General features: G+C 75.9%; 4 protein-coding genes across 12 annotated transcripts; 3 read left to right on the top strand and 1 right to left on the bottom strand.

Annotated features, from left to right (window-relative positions):
- Window positions 1-277: 277 nt before the first annotated feature.
- On the bottom strand, window positions 278-4914 carry RBMS2 (RNA binding motif single stranded interacting protein 2). 2 transcript variants are annotated; one of them, XM_075525466.1, is made up of 13 exons: window positions 4674-4914; window positions 2991-3136; window positions 2817-2875; window positions 2645-2736; window positions 2388-2545; window positions 2103-2182; window positions 1920-2029; window positions 1762-1808; window positions 1583-1676; window positions 1433-1480; window positions 740-847; window positions 587-664; window positions 278-498 (listed from the first exon to the last, which is right to left on the bottom strand). In XM_075525466.1, exons 1-13 carry the CDS (start codon window positions 4737-4739, stop codon window positions 418-420), a joined length of 1167 nt encoding a protein of 388 aa, XP_075381581.1. In that variant the 5' UTR covers window positions 4740-4914; the 3' UTR covers window positions 278-417. The 2 variants fall into 2 exon arrangements, with proteins under 2 accessions (XP_075381581.1, XP_075381580.1); XM_075525465.1 differs by having other exon boundaries at window positions 279-498; window positions 2991-3139; window positions 4674-4909.
- Window positions 4915-5810: 896 nt separating this feature from the next.
- On the top strand, window positions 5811-9139 carry LOC142421034 (aquaporin-2-like). Of its 2 annotated transcripts, XM_075525473.1 has the most exons (5): window positions 5811-6805; window positions 7552-7872; window positions 7943-8095; window positions 8171-8251; window positions 8701-9135. In XM_075525473.1, the coding sequence occupies exons 1-5, from the start codon at window positions 6596-6598 to the stop codon at window positions 8908-8910; spliced, it is 975 nt and encodes a 324-aa protein (XP_075381588.1). In that variant the 5' UTR covers window positions 5811-6595; the 3' UTR covers window positions 8911-9135. The 2 variants fall into 2 exon arrangements, with proteins under 2 accessions (XP_075381588.1, XP_075381589.1); XM_075525474.1 differs by lacking the exon at window positions 7943-8095 and having other exon boundaries at window positions 8701-9139.
- Window positions 9140-9156: 17 nt separating this feature from the next.
- MIP (major intrinsic protein of lens fiber) lies at window positions 9157-12007 on the top strand. The gene is made up of 4 exons (XM_075525491.1): window positions 9157-10372; window positions 10827-10991; window positions 11118-11198; window positions 11608-12007. Exons 1-4 carry the CDS (start codon window positions 10013-10015, stop codon window positions 11803-11805), a joined length of 804 nt encoding a protein of 267 aa, XP_075381606.1. The 5' UTR covers window positions 9157-10012; the 3' UTR covers window positions 11806-12007.
- Window positions 12008-12336: 329 nt separating this feature from the next.
- TIMELESS (timeless circadian regulator) lies at window positions 12337-19144 on the top strand. 7 transcript variants are annotated; one of them, XM_075525405.1, is made up of 30 exons: window positions 12337-12406; window positions 12936-13073; window positions 13141-13294; window positions 13377-13491; window positions 13582-13644; window positions 13757-13858; window positions 13972-14127; window positions 14204-14337; window positions 14424-14511; window positions 14599-14775; window positions 14858-15075; window positions 15155-15258; window positions 15345-15514; window positions 15594-15719; window positions 15796-15947; window positions 16021-16118; window positions 16201-16318; window positions 16401-16602; window positions 16690-16841; window positions 16913-16998; window positions 17083-17206; window positions 17290-17372; window positions 17445-17587; window positions 17672-17837; window positions 17915-17983; window positions 18057-18175; window positions 18254-18398; window positions 18487-18526; window positions 18666-18757; window positions 18905-19144. In XM_075525405.1, the coding sequence occupies exons 2-30, from the start codon at window positions 12977-12979 to the stop codon at window positions 19033-19035; spliced, it is 3624 nt and encodes a 1207-aa protein (XP_075381520.1). In that variant the 5' UTR covers window positions 12337-12406; window positions 12936-12976; the 3' UTR covers window positions 19036-19144. The 7 variants fall into 7 exon arrangements, 6 of the variants coding, with proteins under 6 accessions (XP_075381520.1, XP_075381521.1, XP_075381518.1 ...); XM_075525406.1 differs by having other exon boundaries at window positions 12388-12406; window positions 12939-13073; XM_075525403.1 differs by lacking the exon at window positions 12337-12406 and adding an exon at window positions 12467-12596 and having other exon boundaries at window positions 12939-13073.
- The last annotated feature ends 55 nt before the right edge of the window (window positions 19145-19199 follow it).

Below are 19199 nucleotides of genomic sequence, written 5' to 3'. Positions count from 1 at the left end.
AGGCACGGGGGGCACCGCGGCTGGGGGGGGCTGGCAGGGCCGCGTGCCCTGGAAGCACGAGGGGGGCGGCCGGGGACCCCCGGCCCCCCCAGGGCAGCGTTTGTCGTCTTATCCTTTTTTTTTTCTCTTTTTCTTTTTTTTTTCTTTTAGTTTTTTAGAAAATGCGGGAGGAAAAAAAGCCCTCCGGGGGGGGTGGGGGGGTGCCCGGCCGGGGGGGCAGCGAGATGCCGCGGGAGCAGCGGGACCCCCAGCACGGGGACCCACCCCCGGGCTCAGGGACCCCCGGCCGGGCACGGGTCCTTCCCGAGGCGGCAGCGGTGGGGGGAGGGGGGGGGGGCAGCACCGGGCGGGGGTCCCGGCACAGCCCCTCCCAGCAGCCGGTGGGTGCGGGGGCCCTCGGGCCGGCCCACCCCCCCACTACTTGGCGTAGGGGTAGGGGAAGGCGCCGGGCTCGGACGGCGACTCGATGGGGCCGTGGCTCGGGGCGGCACTGCCGTCCTGCGGGGAGGCGTTAGTGGAGCCTGCACGCCCCGGCCCCCCCGCCCCCCCGAGTCCCCCCGAGCCCCCCCGGCCCCCCAGCGCTCACCTCCAGCGGGAGGGCGGGCGGCACCGACGGGTACGGCGGGATGAAGGCTCCGGGGACGGCGGCGGCAGCGGGCACGTACTGGGGAGAGCGGCGGCGTCGGTGGGGTGGGGTGGGGGGGTGCGGGGGGTCGGGGGGGCCGGGGGGGGGTCTTACCGTGCCGGCACTGCCCAGCGAGAGGTGGCCGAGCTGCTGGGCCAGGGGGGCCACCACGGAGGGCTGGAGGGGGACGGCGTGGTCCACGGCGGGGGCCAGCACCGCGCCCTGCACGGCTCCGTCAGCCCCGGGGACGGGGCCGCGGGGACACAGAGGGACGGGGGACACGGGGGGATGCGGAGGGACAGAGGGACACGGGGCCCTGGGGACACGCGGGGACCCGGGGCCGGGGGTGGAGGGGATGCGCGGGGCCAAGGGCTCCGTGGCTGGGGGACGCGAGGGACGCGCGGGGCCGTGGCACCGGGCGGGGCCGTGGGACAGGGCCCGGGGAGACCCAGGGCAGGGGGCGGGGCTGTGGCCACGGTGGGTGGGGCATACCCAAAGCGGGCGGGGTCGCGGCCAGTAAGGAGGGGCATGTCAAAATTGGGTGGGGTTATGCCAGCAGTGGGCGGGGCTGTGGCCACGGTGGGAGCGGCATACCTAAAACGGGCGGGGTCGCAGCCAATGGGGGGGGCATGTCAAAGTTGGGCGGGGCTGGGGCCACGGTGGGAGGGGCATGTCCAAAAGTGGGCGGGGCATGGCTGCAGAGGGCGGGGTGTGGTGGGACCGGAGATGCTGCCAGGGAGTGGCAGGTGTGGGCGGGGCAGTGGGCGGGGCAGTGGGCGGGGCCCCCACCCCTCCACCCCTGCTCACCGTGGGCTGCACGAGGTAGGACTGGTGCATCCAGGCGGGGCCGTGGACCTGCGGCAGCGGCCGGGTGGGAGCGGGCGGGGGCTCCCCTGAGCACCCCCCCCTCCGTGGGGACCCCCGCCCCGCCGGACCCCCCCAGCCCCTCCCCCGTACCTGGTAGGAGGAGACGGGGGAGGGCAGGTAGGGGGCCAGGGCCGTGGGGGCGATCATCCGGCTGGGGGCCAGGCCGTAGGGCGCCGGGTAGAACCTGCGGGGCGGGGGGTCAGGGGCGGGGGACGCGGCCGGCAGCCCCCGCCCCGTGGGGGCCTGTGGGGGGGGGCTGGGGCACCCACCCGTTCTGCAGCGCCGTCGCAGGGTCGTAGGCCAAGGTCACGGTGCCCTGGGGGGGGCAAAAGGGTCAGCGCTGCCCCACGCCCCCCCCCCCCCCCCCCCAGCAGCTGTGGGGTTCGCTCCCCAGCAGGACCCCCTCCCCACCCCACCCCCCTCTCACCGCATCGCCGTCCCGGGCCCAGGCTCTCCCGTTGGGCACGAACTTGCCCTGGCTCTGCCGCTTCTTCTGCCCCCCGTCCGCGAACTTGCAGAGCAGCGGGTCCGGGGGGGCTGCGGGGAGGGGCCGTCAGCGCCGTCAGCCGGCCCCCGGCCCCCCCAGCCCCCCAGGACCCCCCCAGCCCACCTGGCACCCCCGGGGGCATCTTGATGTACTTCCCGTTGAAGTGGGTGATGACGGCCTCGCATTTCTCCGTGGACTCCATCCTGGGGGGAGCGGGGCTGGGGCGGGGGCCGCGCACGGGGCCCTCCCGGCTGCCCCCGGCCCCGTGCAGCCCCCCCCCCGGCTCTGTGCGGCCCCAAGCATCCCCCCCCCGTCCTCCTTGGCCCCCCCCAGCCCCATGCGTTGCCCCACGCACCCCCCAGCCCCACGCACCCCTCGGCCCGCAGCAGAGCCCCCCCGCCCCCGTACCGTGCGAAGCCCACGCCGCGGCTGGCCCCGTGGGGGTCCCGCAGGATGCGGGTCGAGACCACCTGCCCGAAGGGCTTCAGCAGCGCCTCCAGCTCCTGCTCGTCCACCCCCAGCGGCAGGTTCGAGATGTAGAGGTTGGTGGGGTCCTGCTCCTGTTGCTGTGGGGGGGGTTAGGGGGCCGGCCGGGCCCCGCAGCACCTGGCAGGGGTCCCGGGGGGCTCTGGGTGTCAGGGGGGCCCCGAGGGGCCGTGCTGTACCTTGGCCATCTGCGCCTGCACCCCGCTGGCCTTGAGCGCCGTCACGGCCTTTTGGGCTGCCGTGGGGCTGTCGAAGTCGACGAAGCCGTAGCCTGGGGGGGGGGGGGGCTGGCGGTGAGAGGGGGCCCCAGAGACCCCGGCCCCCCGCCCCAGCACCACGGCCCCCCCCAACCTTTGCACTTGTTGGTCGTCTTGTCCAGGATGGCTTTGGTGGAGACGATCTTCCCGTAGCTGGGGGGAAGAGAGGGGGTCAGCGCCCGGCAGGGCCCCCAGCCCCGCCGCAGCAGGGCTCTGGGGTGGGGGCAGGGGGAGCCCCGGCCCCCGGGGGGGTCCTGGCCCCACTCACGGCTGGCAGAGCTTGACGAGGTCCTGGTCCGTGGTGCCGGGGTGCAGCCCCCGGATGTAGAGGTTGGTCTTGCTGAGCTGGTCCGTGCCCCCCCCGGCGGGGCTGGGGCTGGGGGGGCCCAGCGGCTGCGCCGGTGGCACATAGGGCTGCTGGGGGGCAGGGGTCAGCGCCCGCCGCGACTTTGCTGCAGCCGCCCCCCCCGATCCCGGCCCCCCAGGGGACATGCGTGCGGGTGCAGGGAGGGCAGCCGAAGCCCCCGGCAGGGCCCGGGGCCGGATCCTGCCCGTCCCGGGGACTCCCCCGGCCACGGGACCCCCGGTCCGACACGGCCCCAGGGCCGGCGCCCATCCCCGGGGCCCCTTGGCCGGTGGCCGGAGGCGGCGCCGGCTGGGAAACCGCCGGGCCTGATGTCAACGTGAAAAAATGAATCCACCCGCGGCCGCCCCCGCACCCCGGCCCCCCGGGTCCCTGTCCCCCTCCTCGGGTCCCCCCATCCCTGGGGCGGCCCCACGTCCCTGCGTCCCCCCGGCTCCCCAGCCCCGTGGCCCCCCAAGTCCAGGCCCTGCTGCAGCTCGGGGCGGCCGGCCCTGGGTCCTGGCCAGGTGGGGACGGGGATGGGGGTGACCCCCCCCACCCTAAACACCACCCCCCCCCCGGGGGACGGGGCTGGGGGTCACCCACCGGCATGGGGTCCCCTGTCCGGGACCCACAGACGCCCCCGGGGACCCCCCTGCCACAAGCGAGCACGGCTGTGCACACACATGTAGGTGCACACGCGTGTGGGGGTGCACACGTGTGTGTGCGCACACATGTTGGCGTGCACCCTGCGCACAAGCAGGCACCCTTCGCAAGCGTCTGCGTGTGCAGTGCCCCCCACGCGTGTGCAAGCGTGTCCCGGGGCTGATCCGTGTGTGCGGGGGGAGCACGCGTGCGAGAGCCGGCCCGGGCCGTGCGGGGCTGTTACCCCGTGGCGGGGGCACGGCTGGGCGCAGAGGTCCGTGCTCGCGCAGGGCAGGCGTGTGCGTGTTGCACACGCGTGTGCAAGTGTGGACAGGTGTCCGTGGGAGCCGTCCCGCCCCACGTGGGGCCACGTAGCCCCTCGCCCCCGGCTGGGCCGCCCCCCCTGCCCTGGGTCTGTGCTGTGTGTGGGGCCAAGACGGGGTGACCGCAGCCCCCCCCAGGCAGGGAAACTGAGGCACGGGGCGGGGGGGGGGGGGGGGCAGGCAGCCCCCCCCCGGCTGTCCCGCCCTGACCCCTGTCCCGGCGTGGGCCGGTCCCTGGTGTCCCCCTGCCCCCTCCCCCCCCCCCCCCCCGCCCCAGGCCCTGCTGCGGACCCCAGCGCCCTCCCCCGCCGTCGCTCCCTGCTCTCCCCGGTATCGGGGCCCGTCCCCGCAGCTGGGGGCGGGGGGGGGGGGACGGACGCGGCCCCGCCATGCCCGTGCCCCCCCCCCCCCCCCCCGCGGCAACGGCCAACCCCCAGGGCCGCCACGGCGGGTCCCCCCCGCCCACGCCGCCGCTCGGCCCGCGGCGCGGCTCCCCCCGCGGCGGGGACCGGGGGTGCCCCGGGACGGAGCCGCCGCTGCCCGCGGCCCCGCCACAGCCAAGGGCCGGGCCGGGCCGCGCCTGGCGGCGGGCGGGCGGCCCGGGGGGGGGGGGCCGGGGGGCGGGCGGGGGCCCCCCTACCTTCTTGCCGCTCTTGTTGTAGGCGAAGGCGGGGAGGCCGGAGCGCGGCGGCACCGAGAGCAGCATTTTCCCGAGCGCGAGGGGCCGGGGCGGGCCGGGAGCCAGGCGGGCCCGCGCCTGACGTCACGCCCGGGAGCCAGCCTGGAATCCGGGCTGGCACGGCGCAGGCCGGGTCCTAACGCCGGGGACGGCCCCGCGCCCCCCGTGGGGGGCCCCGCGTGGGGCCCGGCCCCCCGGGGCTGTGGGGCAGGCGGCTCCCCGGGGGGCGGAGGGGGGGGACGCACCCCCCGCACCCCGTGGCGGGGCCCGGCCTGGCCGCCTGCGGGACACCCCCCCCCCCCCCCCGGTGCTGCCCCGCCGCGGGGAGGGACCCCCAGAGCCCCCGGCCCCGGCTGGACTTTGGCCCCCAGCCGAGGCATCGCCCCGGTGCCCCGGCCAGGCCGGCCGGGGGAGGGGGGGGGGCGACACCGGGGGAACCCCCTGCCCCCGGCACCGCGGTGCCACCCGGCACCATCCCCCGGCCGGGCCCGGCCGCCGTGCCGGGGCCTGCGCCCCGCTGCAGCTGGCGTCAACCGCGGCTTCGCTGGGCCCCGAACGCCCGGGACCCCGGGGACCGATGGCGCCGCGGGGGGGGGGCTGCACACCCGGGCCCCCCCCGCCACGGGGGTGTCACTGCCCGGCCAGGGATGGGCTGCCCCGGCGCCGGGGCCCCGCAGCGGCCCCGGGGGCCTCAGCATCGCGGCAGCCGGAGCGCCCCGGCCCGTAACTACGCGGCCCCTTTAAGCGCGGCTCCTTTGAGGCGGCGAAGCCCCGCCCCCGCCGCCATTACCCCTCGGCGGGGCGGTCGCACCGCCCCGCGCCGCCCGCACCATGGGCGCGGCCATTTTGGAGCCGCCGGTCACGTGCGCCCGCCCCCCCCCCCCCGCTCGCCGCCGCCTGCCCGTCAGGCGGGGCCGCCATCTTGGCACCTCCCTCCCCCGCCGCGTGACTCCGGCTGGCTCCGCCCTGCGGCTGAAGGCGGGCAGGGGGCCGCCATCTTGGCGCCTCGCGTCTCCGCCCCCGCCCCCCCCCGCCCCCCCCCGCGGTGGGGGATGTTAGAGGGGAGCAGGATGGGGGGTCGGGGGGGGATCTGGGGTCCCTGAGGGGTCTCTGGGACAGGAGGGGGGATCATGGGGGCCTGGGGCCCCTGCGGGGCAGGACGGGGGCCCTGCGGGGCAGGGGCAGGCCTGGGCGTCCCCGGGGTGTTCTGTCGGGTGGGGGCACCATGCGGGGTCCCGCAGGGTTTTGTGGGGCGGCTCAGGGGGTCCCCCCGGCCGGTCTGGGGGCAGGACCCGGGGTCCCCGGGGTGAGCTCAGCCGGGGGCCGGGCCGGTGCCGGGGGTGCCCCGGGGGCGTTGGGCCCGGCCCCCCCCCGCTGCCCTCCGCTCGGCCGGGGCGCAGGGGCCGCACGGCCCCGCCGCCCGCCCGCGTGTCCCGCGGCACCGGCCCGGTCCCTTTGTGGCGGCCCCGGGCGCGGATTGTTCTGGCTCTTTGCAGGGCGTCAGCAGGGCCGGGCCGTGCTGAGCCAGGCCCTTGGCACCCGCCCGCTGACTCACCCCACGTGCGGGGCCGGCTGCTGAGCTGGCAGGGACGCGGCAGGGACACGGGAGGGACGCGGGCACCCGGCTCCCTGCGGGCGGGGGCAGGGGCACCCCCGCCCCAGCCCTCTCCCGCTGCCCCCCTGGGGACCGGCACGGCGGGGACGGCCCCGGCCCCCGGCTCTCGTCACTGGTGTGCGAGCAGGGCTGGCTACGGGGGTGCCCCCCCCCCCCCCCGCTCCCCCCAGCCTTTCATCCCTGCCTTTCATCTCTCCCCCGGGGATGGAGCGCTGGTCGTCGTGGCAACACCCCAAAGTGTCCCAGCTCGTTGCCATGGCACCCAGAGATGCTCCGAGCCCGATCCCACGACCCTGCGGCCCGCCAGGGCCCTGCCCCGTCCTCGGCCCCCTCCTGCACCCCAGGAGCGCCTTGTGCCAGGCGGGGCCCTTCCCTCCCCGCGCCCGGGGGGGTGGCAGGGCGGGGGGGTGGAGGTGCCCCCTTCCCGGGCGTCCTCCGCGCTTGCCTCGCCCGCAGCTGCGCCATGGCCCTCGGGGAGGTAAGGCCCTGCGAGCTGCGCCGCCCCGGCCCCTTCCCCCTCAGCCCCCCGCTCGCCCCCCAGAGCCACGGCCCAGGGTCCCGCCCTGCCGGGGGGTGGGTGAGCAGCCCCCGACTCATGGGGACCACCCCCAGTCTGTCATCTCGGCACCCAGCCCCAGCACCCCAGCCCGTAGCCCCAGCACGGGGGTCCCTCTATGCCCCCCACTCCGTGGCCCCCAGCCCTGTTGTGGTGCCTGCCCCCACCCCTGTGACCGTAACCCCCTGTAGCCATGGCACCCATCTCTGTTGCCATGGTGGCCCCATTGCCGTGGTGCTCCTGTTGCCATAGTGACCCTGTTGCCAAGGTGCCCCTTTGCCAAGACACCCCATCACCATGGTACCCGGTGATGCTGGGCATCCTGTTGCCGTGGCACCCCATCACCACGGTACCCAGTTGCCGTAGCACCCCATCACTGTGGTACCCAGTTGCCATAGCACCCCATCACCACGGTACCCAGTTGCCGTAGCGCCCCATCACCGTGGTACCCAGTTGCCATGGCACCCCATCACTGCGGTACCCAGTTGCTGAGGGGTCCCATCACCATGGCACCCTGTCGCCAAGGTACTGGTTGCTGAGGCATCCTGTTGCCATGGCACCCCATCGCTGAGGTACCCCATTGCCACAACACCCCATCACCAAGGCACTCTGTCACCGTGGCACCCCATCGCCGTGGCACCGGGCCACCGGTTGCCCTGTGCCCCCAGGAGCTGCGGAGCGGGTGCTTCTGGCGGGGGGTGCTGGCGGAGGCAGCGGCGACGCTCATCTTCGTGGGGGTGGTGCTGGGCGCTTCGGTGGCCCCCGCACCCCTGGCACCGGCGCTGGCCGGGGGGCTGGTGGCCGGGGCGCTGGCCTGCACCCTCGGGGCGCCCCAGGCCAACCCGGCGCTCACCCTGGCCCTGCTCTGCACCCGTAAGCTGGGCGCCCTGCGCGGGGCTGCCGGGCTCCTGGCCCAGTGTGCCGGGGCCGTGCTGGCCTCCGCCGCTGCCCGCCTGGCGCTGCCGGACGACGCCAGCCTCGTCACCAGGGTGAGTGTCCCCGTCCCTGTGCCCGTCCCCATCCCGGTGGCGGGGCGCTGAGGCCGGGCTGTCGCGGCAGGTGACGGCGGCGGGGACGGCGGGGCAGGCCCTGGCCTGGGAGACCTTCGCCACCTTCCAGCTGGCACTGGCCGCCTTTGCCGCCACCGACCGGGCGGCCCCCCAGGGCGGGCTGGCCCTGGGCAGCGCCGTGGCCGCTGGTGCCCTGGCTGCGGTGAGGACCCCTGCCCACCCCGCCCCGGGGCTGCCGGCCCCTGCCCCGGCCGGCCCTGACCCCCCTCTTCCGCAGGGGCCGTTCTCGGGGGGCAGCATGAACCCGGCGCGCTCGCTGGGGCCGGCCGTCGTCACCGGCATCTGGGACGACCACTGGGTGAGTCAGCGGCACCCCCGCGTCCCCCCCAGAGACCCCAATATGGGGATGGGTGCCCCCAGCTGCAGCGTGGGACCCCCCTGGTCCCGTCCCCGCCCCAGGACAGGGGTCCCAGGCTCGTCCCTTCATTTGGACGGGTCTCCCCGGTCCCCCCTGGACAGGTCACCCTTGGCTGCATCCCCAGGTTGGGTCCTCCTGGTCCCTCCATCACAGGACGGGTCCCCCCCCCAGTCCCCATCCTTGGGACCGGCCCCTCCCGGTCCCCCCATCCCAAAAGTGTGATCCCCCCGTGGCTCCTCGTGCCTGGAGCAGGTTCCTCCAGTCAGTCCCCGTCACTGGTGTGGGGTCCCCAGTCCCCCCATCCCTGGGGCAGTGCCCAGCAGCCCCTGGCCCCGCGTCCCCCTGTCCCTGGGGCACCCCTGACACGCGTGTGTGTCCCCCCCCCCCAGGTGTACTGGCTGGGGCCGGTGCTGGGCGCGGTGCTGGCCGGGCTCTCCTATGAGTTCGTCTTCGCCCCCAGCGCCTCCCGGGAGAAGCTGGGCGCCTGCCTCGCCTGCCGGGACGTGGCGCTGGTGGAGACCACCAGCCCGTCCCCCTCCTCGCCCTCCGCCCGCAGCCCCCCGGCCCCCCCGGCCGAGCGGGGCCAGGGCACGGCCTGAGCCCCCCGGCCCCCTGCTCCGACCCAGCCGGTGGGAGCTGGCACGTGGGTCCCCATGCCGGGTCCCCGCCAGCCCCCGAGCCCAGCACCCTCCATGGGGCACCCGGGGCACGGTGCCCCCCCGCGGCAGGATGGGGGGGGTGGGGGGGGGCCGCGCACAGATGGCTCCAGCCCCCCCCCCCGCCCCCTGCCCCCGGGGGGATTAAAGGTGGCTTTGGGTCAGAGCTGGGTGCAGAGTGTTGCCGTGGGGGACGGGGGGGGGGGGGTCTCGGTGGCTGCAAGACCCCCGTCCTGCGCCCTCGGGGCGTGGGGGCACCCCGACGCTGGGGTCCTCCCCCGTGCCTCCCTCGGGGCCGTGCCCCCTCCCCGGCTCCCCCAGGCGCGTGCCCCCTCCCAGCGGCCCCGCGGCGAGGCTGGGGGCCGGGACCCCCCGTCCGCCCCGTCCCGTGCCGGGGCGCTGAGCGCAGCAAAGCCCTTTGTCGCGGCCTCTGCAGCCCCGGCAGATTTCCGCGGGCGCCAATGGCCGGGCCTGGCCCTAATCCCCCCGGCCGAGGAATTAGCGCCCGCTAAGCCAGGCTGAATAACCCTCCTGCAGACAACAGGGCCGGGGCGGGGGGAGCCCCCGTGGCCCCCAGCGGGGCTGGCCCGGGGGGGCACCCAGCCCCCCCCCCCCCTCCCCCCCCCGTGTGGGGCTGGGAGAGGCTGGGTCCCGGCAGGGTCACCCCAAAGTGTCCCCCAAAACATGGTGGGGGGGTGTCTCAGCACTGCCCCCGGCCCCGAGCAGGGTGGTGTCCCCCAGACCCCGCAGAGGGCACCTATGGGTCAGAGCCCCCCCACCCAGGGAGCCCCAGGGATGGGGGGACGCGGCTCGGGGGGGTCCCCCCTATCCTGGGGGTGCAGGGCTGCCCCGGGGGGGGGGGGAGCTCGGGGGGGGCCCTCGCCGCACGTCACCCGGCCCCCGCCCCGGGCAGCGAAGCGGTTAACGGGGGGGTGGCGGCGGTGGGATCCCACCCCCGGGGCCGGCCCGGGGGGGCCTTATAAAGGTGGGTGCGGGCGGCCCCCGGGGAGGGGAGCGGGGCCACGGAGGGCAGCGGGGCCAGGCCATGCGGGAGCTGCGCTCGTCCGCCTTCTGGAGGGCCGTCCTGGCCGAGTTCCTGGGCAGCCTCCTCTATGCCCTGCTGGGGCTGGGGGCTTCCCTGCGCTGGGCCCCGGGCCCCCACAGCGTCCTGGGGGCCGCCCTGGCCTTCGGGCTGGCCCAGGCCACCCTGGTGCAGGCGCTGGGCCACGTCAGCGGGGGCCACGTCAACCCGGCCATCACGCTGGCCCTCCTGCTGGCCTCGCAGCTCTCCCTGCCCCGTGCCCTGGGCTACCTCCTGGCCCAGCTGCTGGGCGCCCTGGCCGGGGCCGGCGTGCTCTACGGCGTGACGCCGGCCTCCATCCGCGGCACCCTCGGCCTCAGCATGGTGAGCGGGGCCGGGGGGGGCTGGGGATGCTTGAGGGGTTGGGGTGCTGTGGGGCGGGGGGGGGTGAGGGGGGCTCTAAGAGGTGTTTTGGGGTACCGTGGGGCTGTAATGGCTGACTGGGGGGTTCAGAGATGCTCGGGGGTTCGGGGCGCTGGGGCCGATGGGGGATTAGGGGGTTCAGGAGGCGCTTGAGGCTTTGGGGTGGCGTGGGGCAGTGATGGGGGCTGGCTGTCCAGGCGGCGTTGGGGGGGTAAACAGGGCTTTGGGGTACGGCGGGGCTGCGGATGGCGAGCGGGGCGACAGGGAACTGGGGCCAGGAGGTGCTTGGGAGCGCGGCGGGGCGACGGCCGGGGCGGCGGGGGTTTGGGGTGCCGGGGGAAGGGGGGACCAGCTCCGTGGGGTGCTGGCTGCCGGCCGGGGGCAGGCAGGGTGCTGAGCCCCCCTCCCTGCGCAGCTGCACCCCAGCGTGGGCCCGGGCCAGGGCATGGTGGTGGAGCTGCTCCTGACCGCCCAGTTCATCCTCTGCGTCTTGGCCAGCTTCGATGACCGCCACGACGGGCGCCCGGGCTCAGCCGCGCTGCCCGTCGGCTTCTCCCTCGCCCTTGGGCACCTCTTCGGGGTAAGGGCGGCCGCGGGGGCCCTCCTGGTGTGACCCCGGGGGCTGGGGGGCGGTCCAGGGCCGCGGGGGCAGCCAGCGGCACCCCACCGCCCCGTCCTCCCCCCCACCGCCCCGTCCTCCCCGCAGATCCACTACACGGGCGCCGGCATGAACCCCGCTCGCTCCTTCGCCCCCGCCGTCATCACCCGAAACTTCACCAACCACTGGGTAAGTGGGGCGGGGGGACCCCCCACCCCGCCCGGGGCCTTCCCAGCCCCTCCCCGCTTGTCCTGGTCCTCCCCCAGCCGCGGTGTCCCCTCCGAGGGGGGACAGCCGCCGGAGCCACCCCGCTGACGGCAGCGCCCCGGGGTGCCGGGGGCTGCGCAGGTGGGGCGCGAGGAGCCCCCCCCCGGCCCTGCCGCCCCCCCAGTATCTCGGGGGGACGTGGCCGCCCCTCGCTCGCGCTGCCCCCCCCCGCACCGGGAGGTGGGTGCCCCGAAGGGGGCGGGGGGGGGGGAGGGGGGAGTCCCCGGCCCCGCCGGAGCCCCGAAGCTGGGGGCGCCCGGAGCCCCGCAGGCCGGGACGGGGGGCGGGGGGGGTGCCCGGGGGTGCCGGTGCCCACGCCGCCCCCCCGCAGGTGTACTGGGCGGGCCCGCTGCTGGGCGCGGCGCTGGGCGCGGTGCTGTACGAGTTCGCGCTGTGCCCGCGGCCGCGCAGCCTGGCCGAGCGCCTGGCCGCCCTCAAGGGAGAGCCCCCCGCCGCCGAGGCGCCGGCCGAGCCGCCGGCCGAGCCGCTGGAGCTGAAGACGCTGGAGCTGAAGACGCAGGGCCTGTAGGCCGGGCCCGGCCCCCGCGCCCGCCCGCTGCTTTGCTGTGACGGGGCCGCCGCCGTGCGTGTGGTGCGTGTGTGTGCGGCGCGGCGCGGCGGGGCCCCGCTGCCGGGACCCGGGACCCGGCCCGGCCGGGGCCGCCCGAACCGGGCCGGGCCGGGGCCGCTCCGCCCCGCCGCGGCGGGAGTTCTGTGTTCGGTGAATTAAACCTGCTCTTTTATTTTGGTAACCGCTCGCGGCCGTGGCCGGGACCGGGACCAGGGGCGGGGGGAGCGGGCGGGGACCGGGGGGAGCGGGCGGGGACCGGGGGGAGCGGGGCCCCGAGGCCGGGCCGGGCCCGCGTCGCCCCGGCAACCGCGCGGGGGCTGACGGGAGGCGCCCCCCGCAGCCGCCCATTCCCGCGCCCGCAGGGGAGGCCCCGCCCTGGCCCGCCCCGGGGGAGGGGCTGCATCCCAGTCACCGCCGCACTTAAAAGGGCAATGCGGCGCATGCGCAGCCCCTCCCGGAGGGTGCTCCGCGGGGGGGGTCCTCGCAGCACCACGGGGGGGAGCGGGGCGGCGCAGGAGCCGCGCCCGGGGGGAGGGGGCTGCGGGGCTTCGTGCTGCCGGTCCGTGCCCGTGGTGGGCGACGGGGGGTGGAGCAGGGCCCCACCGGGTCCTCGCTGGTGGGAGTTACCGCGTGAAGCCCGCGGGCGGGGCGGGGCCTCTCGCCGCGGGAACTGGGGCGGTTGTGTAACGCCGCCCCCGCGCCGGTTCCCGGGGCGCTCGGCCGCGAGGGCGGCGGAGACGGGGCGGGCGGTGAGCGCGGGGGGCCGGGGAACCGGGGCCGGCGGGTGCTCCGGTGTCGGGGGGGACCGGGACGGGCTGGTGCCTGGGGAGCGGGGGGTGGGGACCGGGACCGGCCGACGCTCCGGTATCGAGGGGGGCCGGGGCGGGCTGGTGCCCCGGGAAGGGGAATCCCCGCTGGTGCCCCGATCTCGGGAACCACGGCACCGGGTCCGGCTGGTGCCCCGCTAAGGGGCGGGGGATGCCTGAGGTTGGCCGGTGTCCCGGTACCGGCGGTGGGGGGCCCGGGGGGGGGGCCAGAACGGGGGGGGGACGACACACCCGGCGGTGGCGCTGACGGCCGTCTCGCAGAAGGCCCCCGGTCCGCGGTCCCCAGCGCCCCGCCGCGCTGCATGGACTTGTACATGATGAACTGCGAGTTGCTGGCCACCTGCAGCGCCCTGGGCTACCTGGAAGGGGACGTCTACCACCGGGAGCCCGACTGCCTGGGTAGGTGGGGCGGCGGGGGGCGGCGGGGGCCGGGGGCGTCGGGGGCTCACGGCCCCGTCCCCCCCAGAGAGCGTCAAGGACCTGATCCGGTACCTGCGCCATGAGGACGAGACCCGGGACGTCCGGCAGCAGCTGGGGGCGGCCCAGATCCTGCAGAACGACCTCCTGCCCATCCTGGTCCAGCACCCGCAGGACAAGGTGCTCTTCGATGCTGTCGTCAGGTACTGGGGCGGGCAGGATGGGGGGCCGGGGGCGTCCCCACGAAGCGGTGGTCCCACGCGCCCCCACCCTGCCCGCTTGCAGGCTGATGGTGAACCTGACGCAGCCGGCTCTGCTCTGCTTTGGCAAAGTGCCGCCAGATGCCGCCTCCCGGCACCACTTTCTCCAGGTCCTGTCCTACCTCCAGGCCTACAAAGAGGTGAGTCTGCCCAGGCAGGTGCCCCCGGCACGGCCCCTGCGCGGGGGGCTCTGCTTGGGCCCCCCCAGACTCACGCAGGGGTTTCTGCAGGCTTTCGCCAGTGAGAAAGTTTTTGGGGTGCTCAGCGAGAAGCTCTACGACCTGCTGCAGCTGGTGAGTCCCGTGTCCCTGCGCCGCTCCCGGTGACCGTGGGCTCCGTCCCTGCCGAGTGGGGCCGGGGTTCCCGTGGGTGCCACGGGGACCCCTCACGGCTCCGTCGCCCCAGGACTGGGAGCAGCGGCAGGAGGAGGACACGCTGCTGATCGAGAGGATCTTGCTGCTGGTGCGCAATGTGCTGCACGTCCCCCCGGACCCCACGGAGGAGCAGGTATGGGGACAGGGCCCTTCCCCAGGGTACCCGGCAGGTCTGGGGCTGTGGCAGCTCCCTGGGGACCCCGACCCTCTGCCTGCTGAGCCCTCCCTGCCCGCCGTCCCCCCCAGAGCGTGGATGGCGATGCCAGCGTGCACGACCGGGTGCTGTGGGCGCTGCACATCAGCGGGATGGATGACCTGCTCAAGTTCCTGGCGAGCGCCCAGGCAGAGCAGCAATGGGCCCTGCACGTTCTGGAGATCATCTCCCTCATGTTCCGCGACCAGGTGAGCCGGGGCGGGGGGCGATGGGGCCGGGGACCCCCCTGCCGTCCCCCTGCAGCGCTGACGGCGCTGCCCGCAGAGCCCGGAGGAGCTGGCAGCGCTGGGGCAGGGGCAGGCAGCTGCCGAGCACAGGGAGGACACGCGGGAGCTGGAGACCCTGCGGCAGCGGGAGCTGGCGGAGAGGAGGGCTCGAGGGCTGCGGCGCCCGTCCAGGTGAGGGGGGGGTCGACACCCCCGTGGCGGGGCTGGGACCCCCGTGGCGGGGCTGGCACCGCTCAGCCCGTGTCCCCCTGCCCCAGGCACTCCCGCTTCGGCGGCTCCTACGTCCTGCAGGGCCTGAAGGCGATCGGGGACCGGGACGTCGTCTTCCACAAGGGGCTGCACAACGTGAGCGCGGGGACAGGGATGGGGGGGGGGGGGCACAGGGATGACGTGGGGGCACGAGTCCGGCTGCTCCATGTTTGTCCCCTGCAGCTGAAAAGCTACAGCCACGACCTGGGCAAGGAGACGCGGCGGGTGCCGCGGCGGCGCCAGGCCGCCCCTGAGGCCGAGCCTCCCCGCCGCTCTGCCCGCAACGTCCGGCTCTTCCTGCGCCGCTTCTGCCAGGACTTCCTGGAGGGCTGCTACAACCGCCTGATGCTGCTGGTCAAGGTGAGGGGCCGGGGGGGCTGCGACCCCCTCCCCGGGCTGCGGGACCCCCGCTGAGTCGTCCCCCCCCCGCCACCGCCCCCAGGACCAGCTGGTGCGGGAGAAGGCTCAGCAGCACGACGAGACCTACTACCTGTGGGCCACCGCCTTCTTCATGGCCTTCAACCGCCGCCGGGGCTTCCGCCCCGAGCTGGTGTCGGAGACGGTGGGCGTCCGTGCCTTCCACTTCATCGAGCAGAACCTCACCACCTACTACGAGATGGCGCTGATGGACAAGAAGGAGGCAGCAACCTGGGCCCGCAGGTGGGGGCCGGGACCCCCCCCCGGGTGCCTGGGACCCCCCCTGGGCGCGGGTCCTTGCCCTGATGCTGCCTGTCCCCAGGATGCACCTGGCCCTGAAGGCGTACCAGGAGCTGCTGCGGACGGTGCAGGAGATGGACCGGTCCCCCGAGCAGGCGGTGCGGGACAGCAGCCAGGTCATCAAGAGTGAGTCCGTCTGTCCCTCCGCCCGTACCTGGGGGGGTGGGGGTGTGTGTCTGACCTCGTCCTCGGCTGACCCTCTCCTCCCCCAGGCAACATCTTCTACCTGATGGAGTACCGGGAGCTCTTCCTCGCCCTCTTCCGCAAGTTCGACGAGACCAAGCAGCCGCGCAGCTTCTTGCGGGACCTGGTGGAGACAGCCCACCTCTTCCTCCGCATGCTGGAGCGCTTCTGCCGGGGCCGCGCCGGCCTCGTGGTGCAGGTGGGATCTGGCAGCCCCGCCGGGGGTGGGGGGTCTGGGGGGCCGGGCAGCCCCTCCTGATCCCGTCCTGGCCCCCCAGAGCAAGCGCGTGCGGAGGAGGAAGAAGCCGCGGGCACCCGCAGCCCTCGCCCCGCAGCCGCCCAGCGCCGCGGAGCTGGAGGAGCTCTGGGCAGGGCTGGCCCCGCAGCTCCAGGCCTGCCTGCAGGTAGGGGGAAGGGTCTGGCCCCGCGGGCGGCACCGGGTGTCTTGGCGGGGCGTGGGGTGACAGAGTCCTGCCCCAGGGCGAGGTGCCCCTCCCCGAGGACGCGGTGCCCTTCGACGCCGCCTCGGAGACGCCGGTGGAGGAGCAGCGCGCGGAGGCTCTGCTGCGGATCCAGGGGTGCCTGCGGGACGCCCGGGCCCCCCAGGCCCTGCGGCTGCTCCGCTCTGCCAGGTACCGGCACCGCAATTCCCGTCCCAGGGCAGGGGCGCGGGGACACGGTGCCAGCCTGTCCCCCTCTCCCCAGGGACGTCTGGCCCGAAGGGGACGTGTTCGGACCCCCTGACGCGGGGCCGCCCGAGGAGACCCAGCTGCTGCGGGAGATCCTCTTCGCTCCCCTGCCCCGTGAGTCCCCGGGGAGCGGCACCGGGAGCGATGGGCTCTGGGCCGGGGGGTGCTCCAGGCCCTCACCACCGTCCCACCACAGGCCACGTGCCCCCTGAGGACGAGGCGCCGGAGGAAGAGGAAGAGGAAGATGAGGAAGAGGAGGAAGAGACCGTACAGGTGTCGGAGAAGGAGTTCAACTTTCTCGACTACCTGAAACGGTGAGAGGGGATGGGGGGGCCCGGGGGTCCGGGTTGGCACCGCTCGCCGGGGCGGCACCGCTCACTGGGGCTGCCGGGGCAGGTTCGCCTGCGCGCCCGTGGTCCGGGCGCTCGTGCTGCTGCTGCGGGGGTACGCCCGCAACAGCCCCCGCACCAACCACTGCGCCGCCCGCCTGCTGCACCGCCTGGCCCGCGACCTGCGCATGGAGGCCCTGCTCTTCCAGCTCTCCCTCTTCGCCCTCTTCCACCGCCTCCTCAGCGATCCCGCCGCCGGCGCGCACCAGGTCAGCCGGGGCCCGGCTCCCCCTGCGCCCCAGGGAGGGGTCCCCCCCGGCGTCTCCCAGCCCCGCTCTCCCTCCCTCCGCCTGCAGGAGCTGGTGGCCTTGGCCAAGTTCGTCCTGGGCAAGTTCTTTGCGCTGGCGGCCACCAACAAGAAGGCCTTCGTGGAGCTGCTCTTCTGGAAGAGCCCGGCGGCCGTCCGCGAGATGACCGAGGGCTACGGCTCCCTGCGGGAGGGAGAGGGGTGAGTGCGGCTGGGGAGGGGGCTGCCGCCCTCCCATCCACCTCCCCTCACCTCCCTTCCCCTCTGCCCAGGGCCGGCAGGAGCCGGGTCCCCCCCTGGACCCCCCAGGAGGAGCAGGAGCTGCGGGAGCTGTACTGGAAGTACAAGGAGGTGGAAGGTACCGGGGCTCCCCGGGGTGGGGGGCAGCGGGACCCCCGGGGGGCAGCGGGGGCTCCGACCCTGCAGCCTCCGGCTCCCGCAGGCGAGGATGTCATCGCCGCCATCGTGGCCCATCTCCCGGCGCCCGGGCGGACGCGGCGGCAGGTGGTGAAGCAGCTGGTGCGGCTGGGGCTGGCCAGCAGCACCAAGGACTTCCCGCGGGAGAGGTGGGTCGGGGACCCCCACGGGACCCCCGGGCCGGGGCGGCTGCCTCGCCCCGGGGCCGGGACCAACGGCCGTGCCCCCCCAGGAAGGGCACCCGCCTGGTGCTGTGGACGCAGGAGCAGGAGGAGGAGCTGGCGCGGCTCTTCGAGGAGTTCCAGGGCTCGGAGGGTGAGCGGGGCCAGGGCGGGCTGGGGTGGGGCGGCCCCCCGCAGCCCCCCGCCCTGACCCCCCTCCCCGCAGACGTCCTGGGGAACATCATGAAGCACCTGACAGCGCGGCGGTCGCGGGCTCGTGTGGTGGAGAAGCTGCTGGGACTGGGGCTGGTGTCGGAGCGCAAGGAGCTGTACAAGAAGCGCCGGAGGAAGGGCCACGGCCCCGGGCCGGTATGGAGGGGCCGGAGGGGGCCCGGGCTGTGCCCAGCGGGCGCTGCCCCATCACGGGCACCCAGACGCTGCTGCTCCCCGCAGGGCGTGGCAGGCGCCTCGGCGGCACCAGCCCAGGACAGCTCGGCAGAGGACGGGGACAGTGAGGAGGAGGAGGAGGAGGATGAAGCAGAGGAAGGCCCTATGGAGGAGCACTGGGTGCCCGAGGAAGGGGCCGGGCAGGGCCTGGCGCATCACCTGCATCAGGAAGGTGGGCGAGGGGCTCCGAGCCCCCCGGTCGGGCTTGGCTCGGGGGCCGTATCCCGTCTCACCCTGCCCTGTCCCCAGGCCTGGCCGGGCCCCTGCGGTGGCTGGAGAACTGCCTGCGGAGGACAGCCGGGGACCGCGAGGAGGACGGTGAGCGGGTGGGGGGCAGCGGGCGGGGGCCAGGGCGCGGGCTGGGGCCCGGCTGATGGTGCTCCCGGCCCAGGCGTGTCCCACCCGGTGCCGCTGGTGCCGCTCTCGGAGGAGAACGAGGACGCCATGGAGGACCGGCGCTTCCGGGCCCTGCTGCGGCAGCTGGGGCTCCGGCCCCCCGCCAGCGAGCAGGTGAGGTCCCCGTCCCCGTCCCCATCCCCATCCCCTCGCTGCCTGCGTGGCCCTGCAGCGTCTCCCCTCTCTGCCCAGGAATCCTTCTGGCGCATCCCGGCTGCCCTCACCCCGCAGCAGCTCCGCCGCGCAGCCGCCTCCATCGCCCACCGCGGCCCCGACCCCCCGGGGTCCCCCCAGGAGCTGCTGGAGCCACCCAGGTGCCCCCGGGACCCCGATCCAGGTGAGGGCCCGGGCTGGGGGCGCGGGAGCCGGGCTGGGGTCCCCCAGCCGTGGGACCAGCCCTGAGCCCCTCTTCTCGTGCCCCTCAGCAGAGCGGCCGCCGGCAGGGCTGGGGTCGGACTCGGAGAGGTGAGAACGGGCTCCCAGGCACGGCCCCGCAGCGGGGTCCTCTCCCCAACGCTCGGGGGTTCCTCTCCCTGACTGGGGGGGGGGGATCCAGACCCCTGGGTTCTCCCAGTGCGGGGCTGAGCGGTGCCAACCCCTGCAGCGAGGAGCCTGTCCCCGTCCCCAGCGCGGCGCAGCCGGGCACCAAGAGGCGAAGGGAGCCGGACAGCGAGGACGAGGACACCGGGGGCTCGGGTAGGTTCAGCCCCTCCGCTCTCTCCTGGGGGGCTGCAGGGGCTCTTCCCCTGCGGTCTGCTGGGGAGACAGCGGGGGCTCGGGGTGTACCCCCACTCCCCCTGGCCCCGAGGGGCTCAGCCCCCTCCCCGCTCCCTCCACCCGCAGGCGCGGAGCCGGACCCCGCAGCCCCCCGCTCCCAGGAGGACGAGGACAAGGACGAGGATGAGGACCCGCAGCCCCTGGGGAGGCGGAAGCGCGTCCGCCGCGTGGAGGATGAGGATGAGGAGGAGGATTGAGGGGCTCGCCCTGCCCTGCCCTGCCCTGGGCTCTTTTCTGGGTTTTCTGCAGGTTTTAAAGCTGTTTTTAAGGGTGCTGCGAAAGCAGGCGGTGGCTCCCTGCCCTGTCCCCTTCCCCGCTCTCTGTCCTGCTGTCTCCATTCCTCTGTTTTACCCCAAACTCT

This window comes from Mycteria americana, chromosome 26, assembly GCF_035582795.1.
Source record: "Mycteria americana isolate JAX WOST 10 ecotype Jacksonville Zoo and Gardens chromosome 26, USCA_MyAme_1.0, whole genome shotgun sequence".
NCBI classification, from domain to species: Eukaryota; Metazoa; Chordata; class Aves; order Ciconiiformes; family Ciconiidae; genus Mycteria; species Mycteria americana.
Note: the sequence above shows the minus strand (reverse complement) of the source record. Positions and strands in the feature narration are given on the sequence as shown.

Excerpts from the sequence above, each read along its gene's own strand:
- RBMS2 (XM_075525465.1), bottom strand. The coding sequence starts at position 4,739 with ATGCTGCTCTCGGTGCCGCCGCGCTCCGGCCTCCCCGCCTTCGCCTAC. Across the intron at positions 2,737-2,816 it reads GACGACCAACAAGTGCAAAG|GCTACGGCTTCGTCGACTTC; the intron begins GTTGGGGGGGGC and ends CCCCCCCCCCAG. Across the intron at positions 1,677-1,761 it reads GCGACGGCGCTGCAGAACGG|GTTCTACCCGGCGCCCTACG; the intron begins GTGGGTGCCCCA and ends CCCGCCCCGCAG.
- LOC142421034 (XM_075525473.1), top strand. The coding sequence starts at position 6,596 with ATGCTCCGAGCCCGATCCCACGACCCTGCGGCCCGCCAGGGCCCTGCC. Across the intron at positions 7,873-7,942 it reads ACGCCAGCCTCGTCACCAGG|GTGACGGCGGCGGGGACGGC; the intron begins GTGAGTGTCCCC and ends CTGTCGCGGCAG. Across the intron at positions 8,096-8,170 it reads CCGCTGGTGCCCTGGCTGCG|GGGCCGTTCTCGGGGGGCAG; the intron begins GTGAGGACCCCT and ends CCTCTTCCGCAG.
- MIP (XM_075525491.1), top strand. The coding sequence starts at position 10,013 with ATGCGGGAGCTGCGCTCGTCCGCCTTCTGGAGGGCCGTCCTGGCCGAG. Across the intron at positions 10,373-10,826 it reads GCACCCTCGGCCTCAGCATG|CTGCACCCCAGCGTGGGCCC; the intron begins GTGAGCGGGGCC and ends CTCCCTGCGCAG. Across the intron at positions 10,992-11,117 it reads CCCTTGGGCACCTCTTCGGG|ATCCACTACACGGGCGCCGG; the intron begins GTAAGGGCGGCC and ends TCCTCCCCGCAG.
- TIMELESS (XM_075525405.1), top strand. The coding sequence starts at position 12,977 with ATGGACTTGTACATGATGAACTGCGAGTTGCTGGCCACCTGCAGCGCC. Across the intron at positions 15,259-15,344 it reads CAGCAGCCAGGTCATCAAGA|GCAACATCTTCTACCTGATG; the intron begins GTGAGTCCGTCT and ends CTCCTCCCCCAG. Across the intron at positions 18,176-18,253 it reads GGCCCCCCGCCAGCGAGCAG|GAATCCTTCTGGCGCATCCC; the intron begins GTGAGGTCCCCG and ends CTCTCTGCCCAG.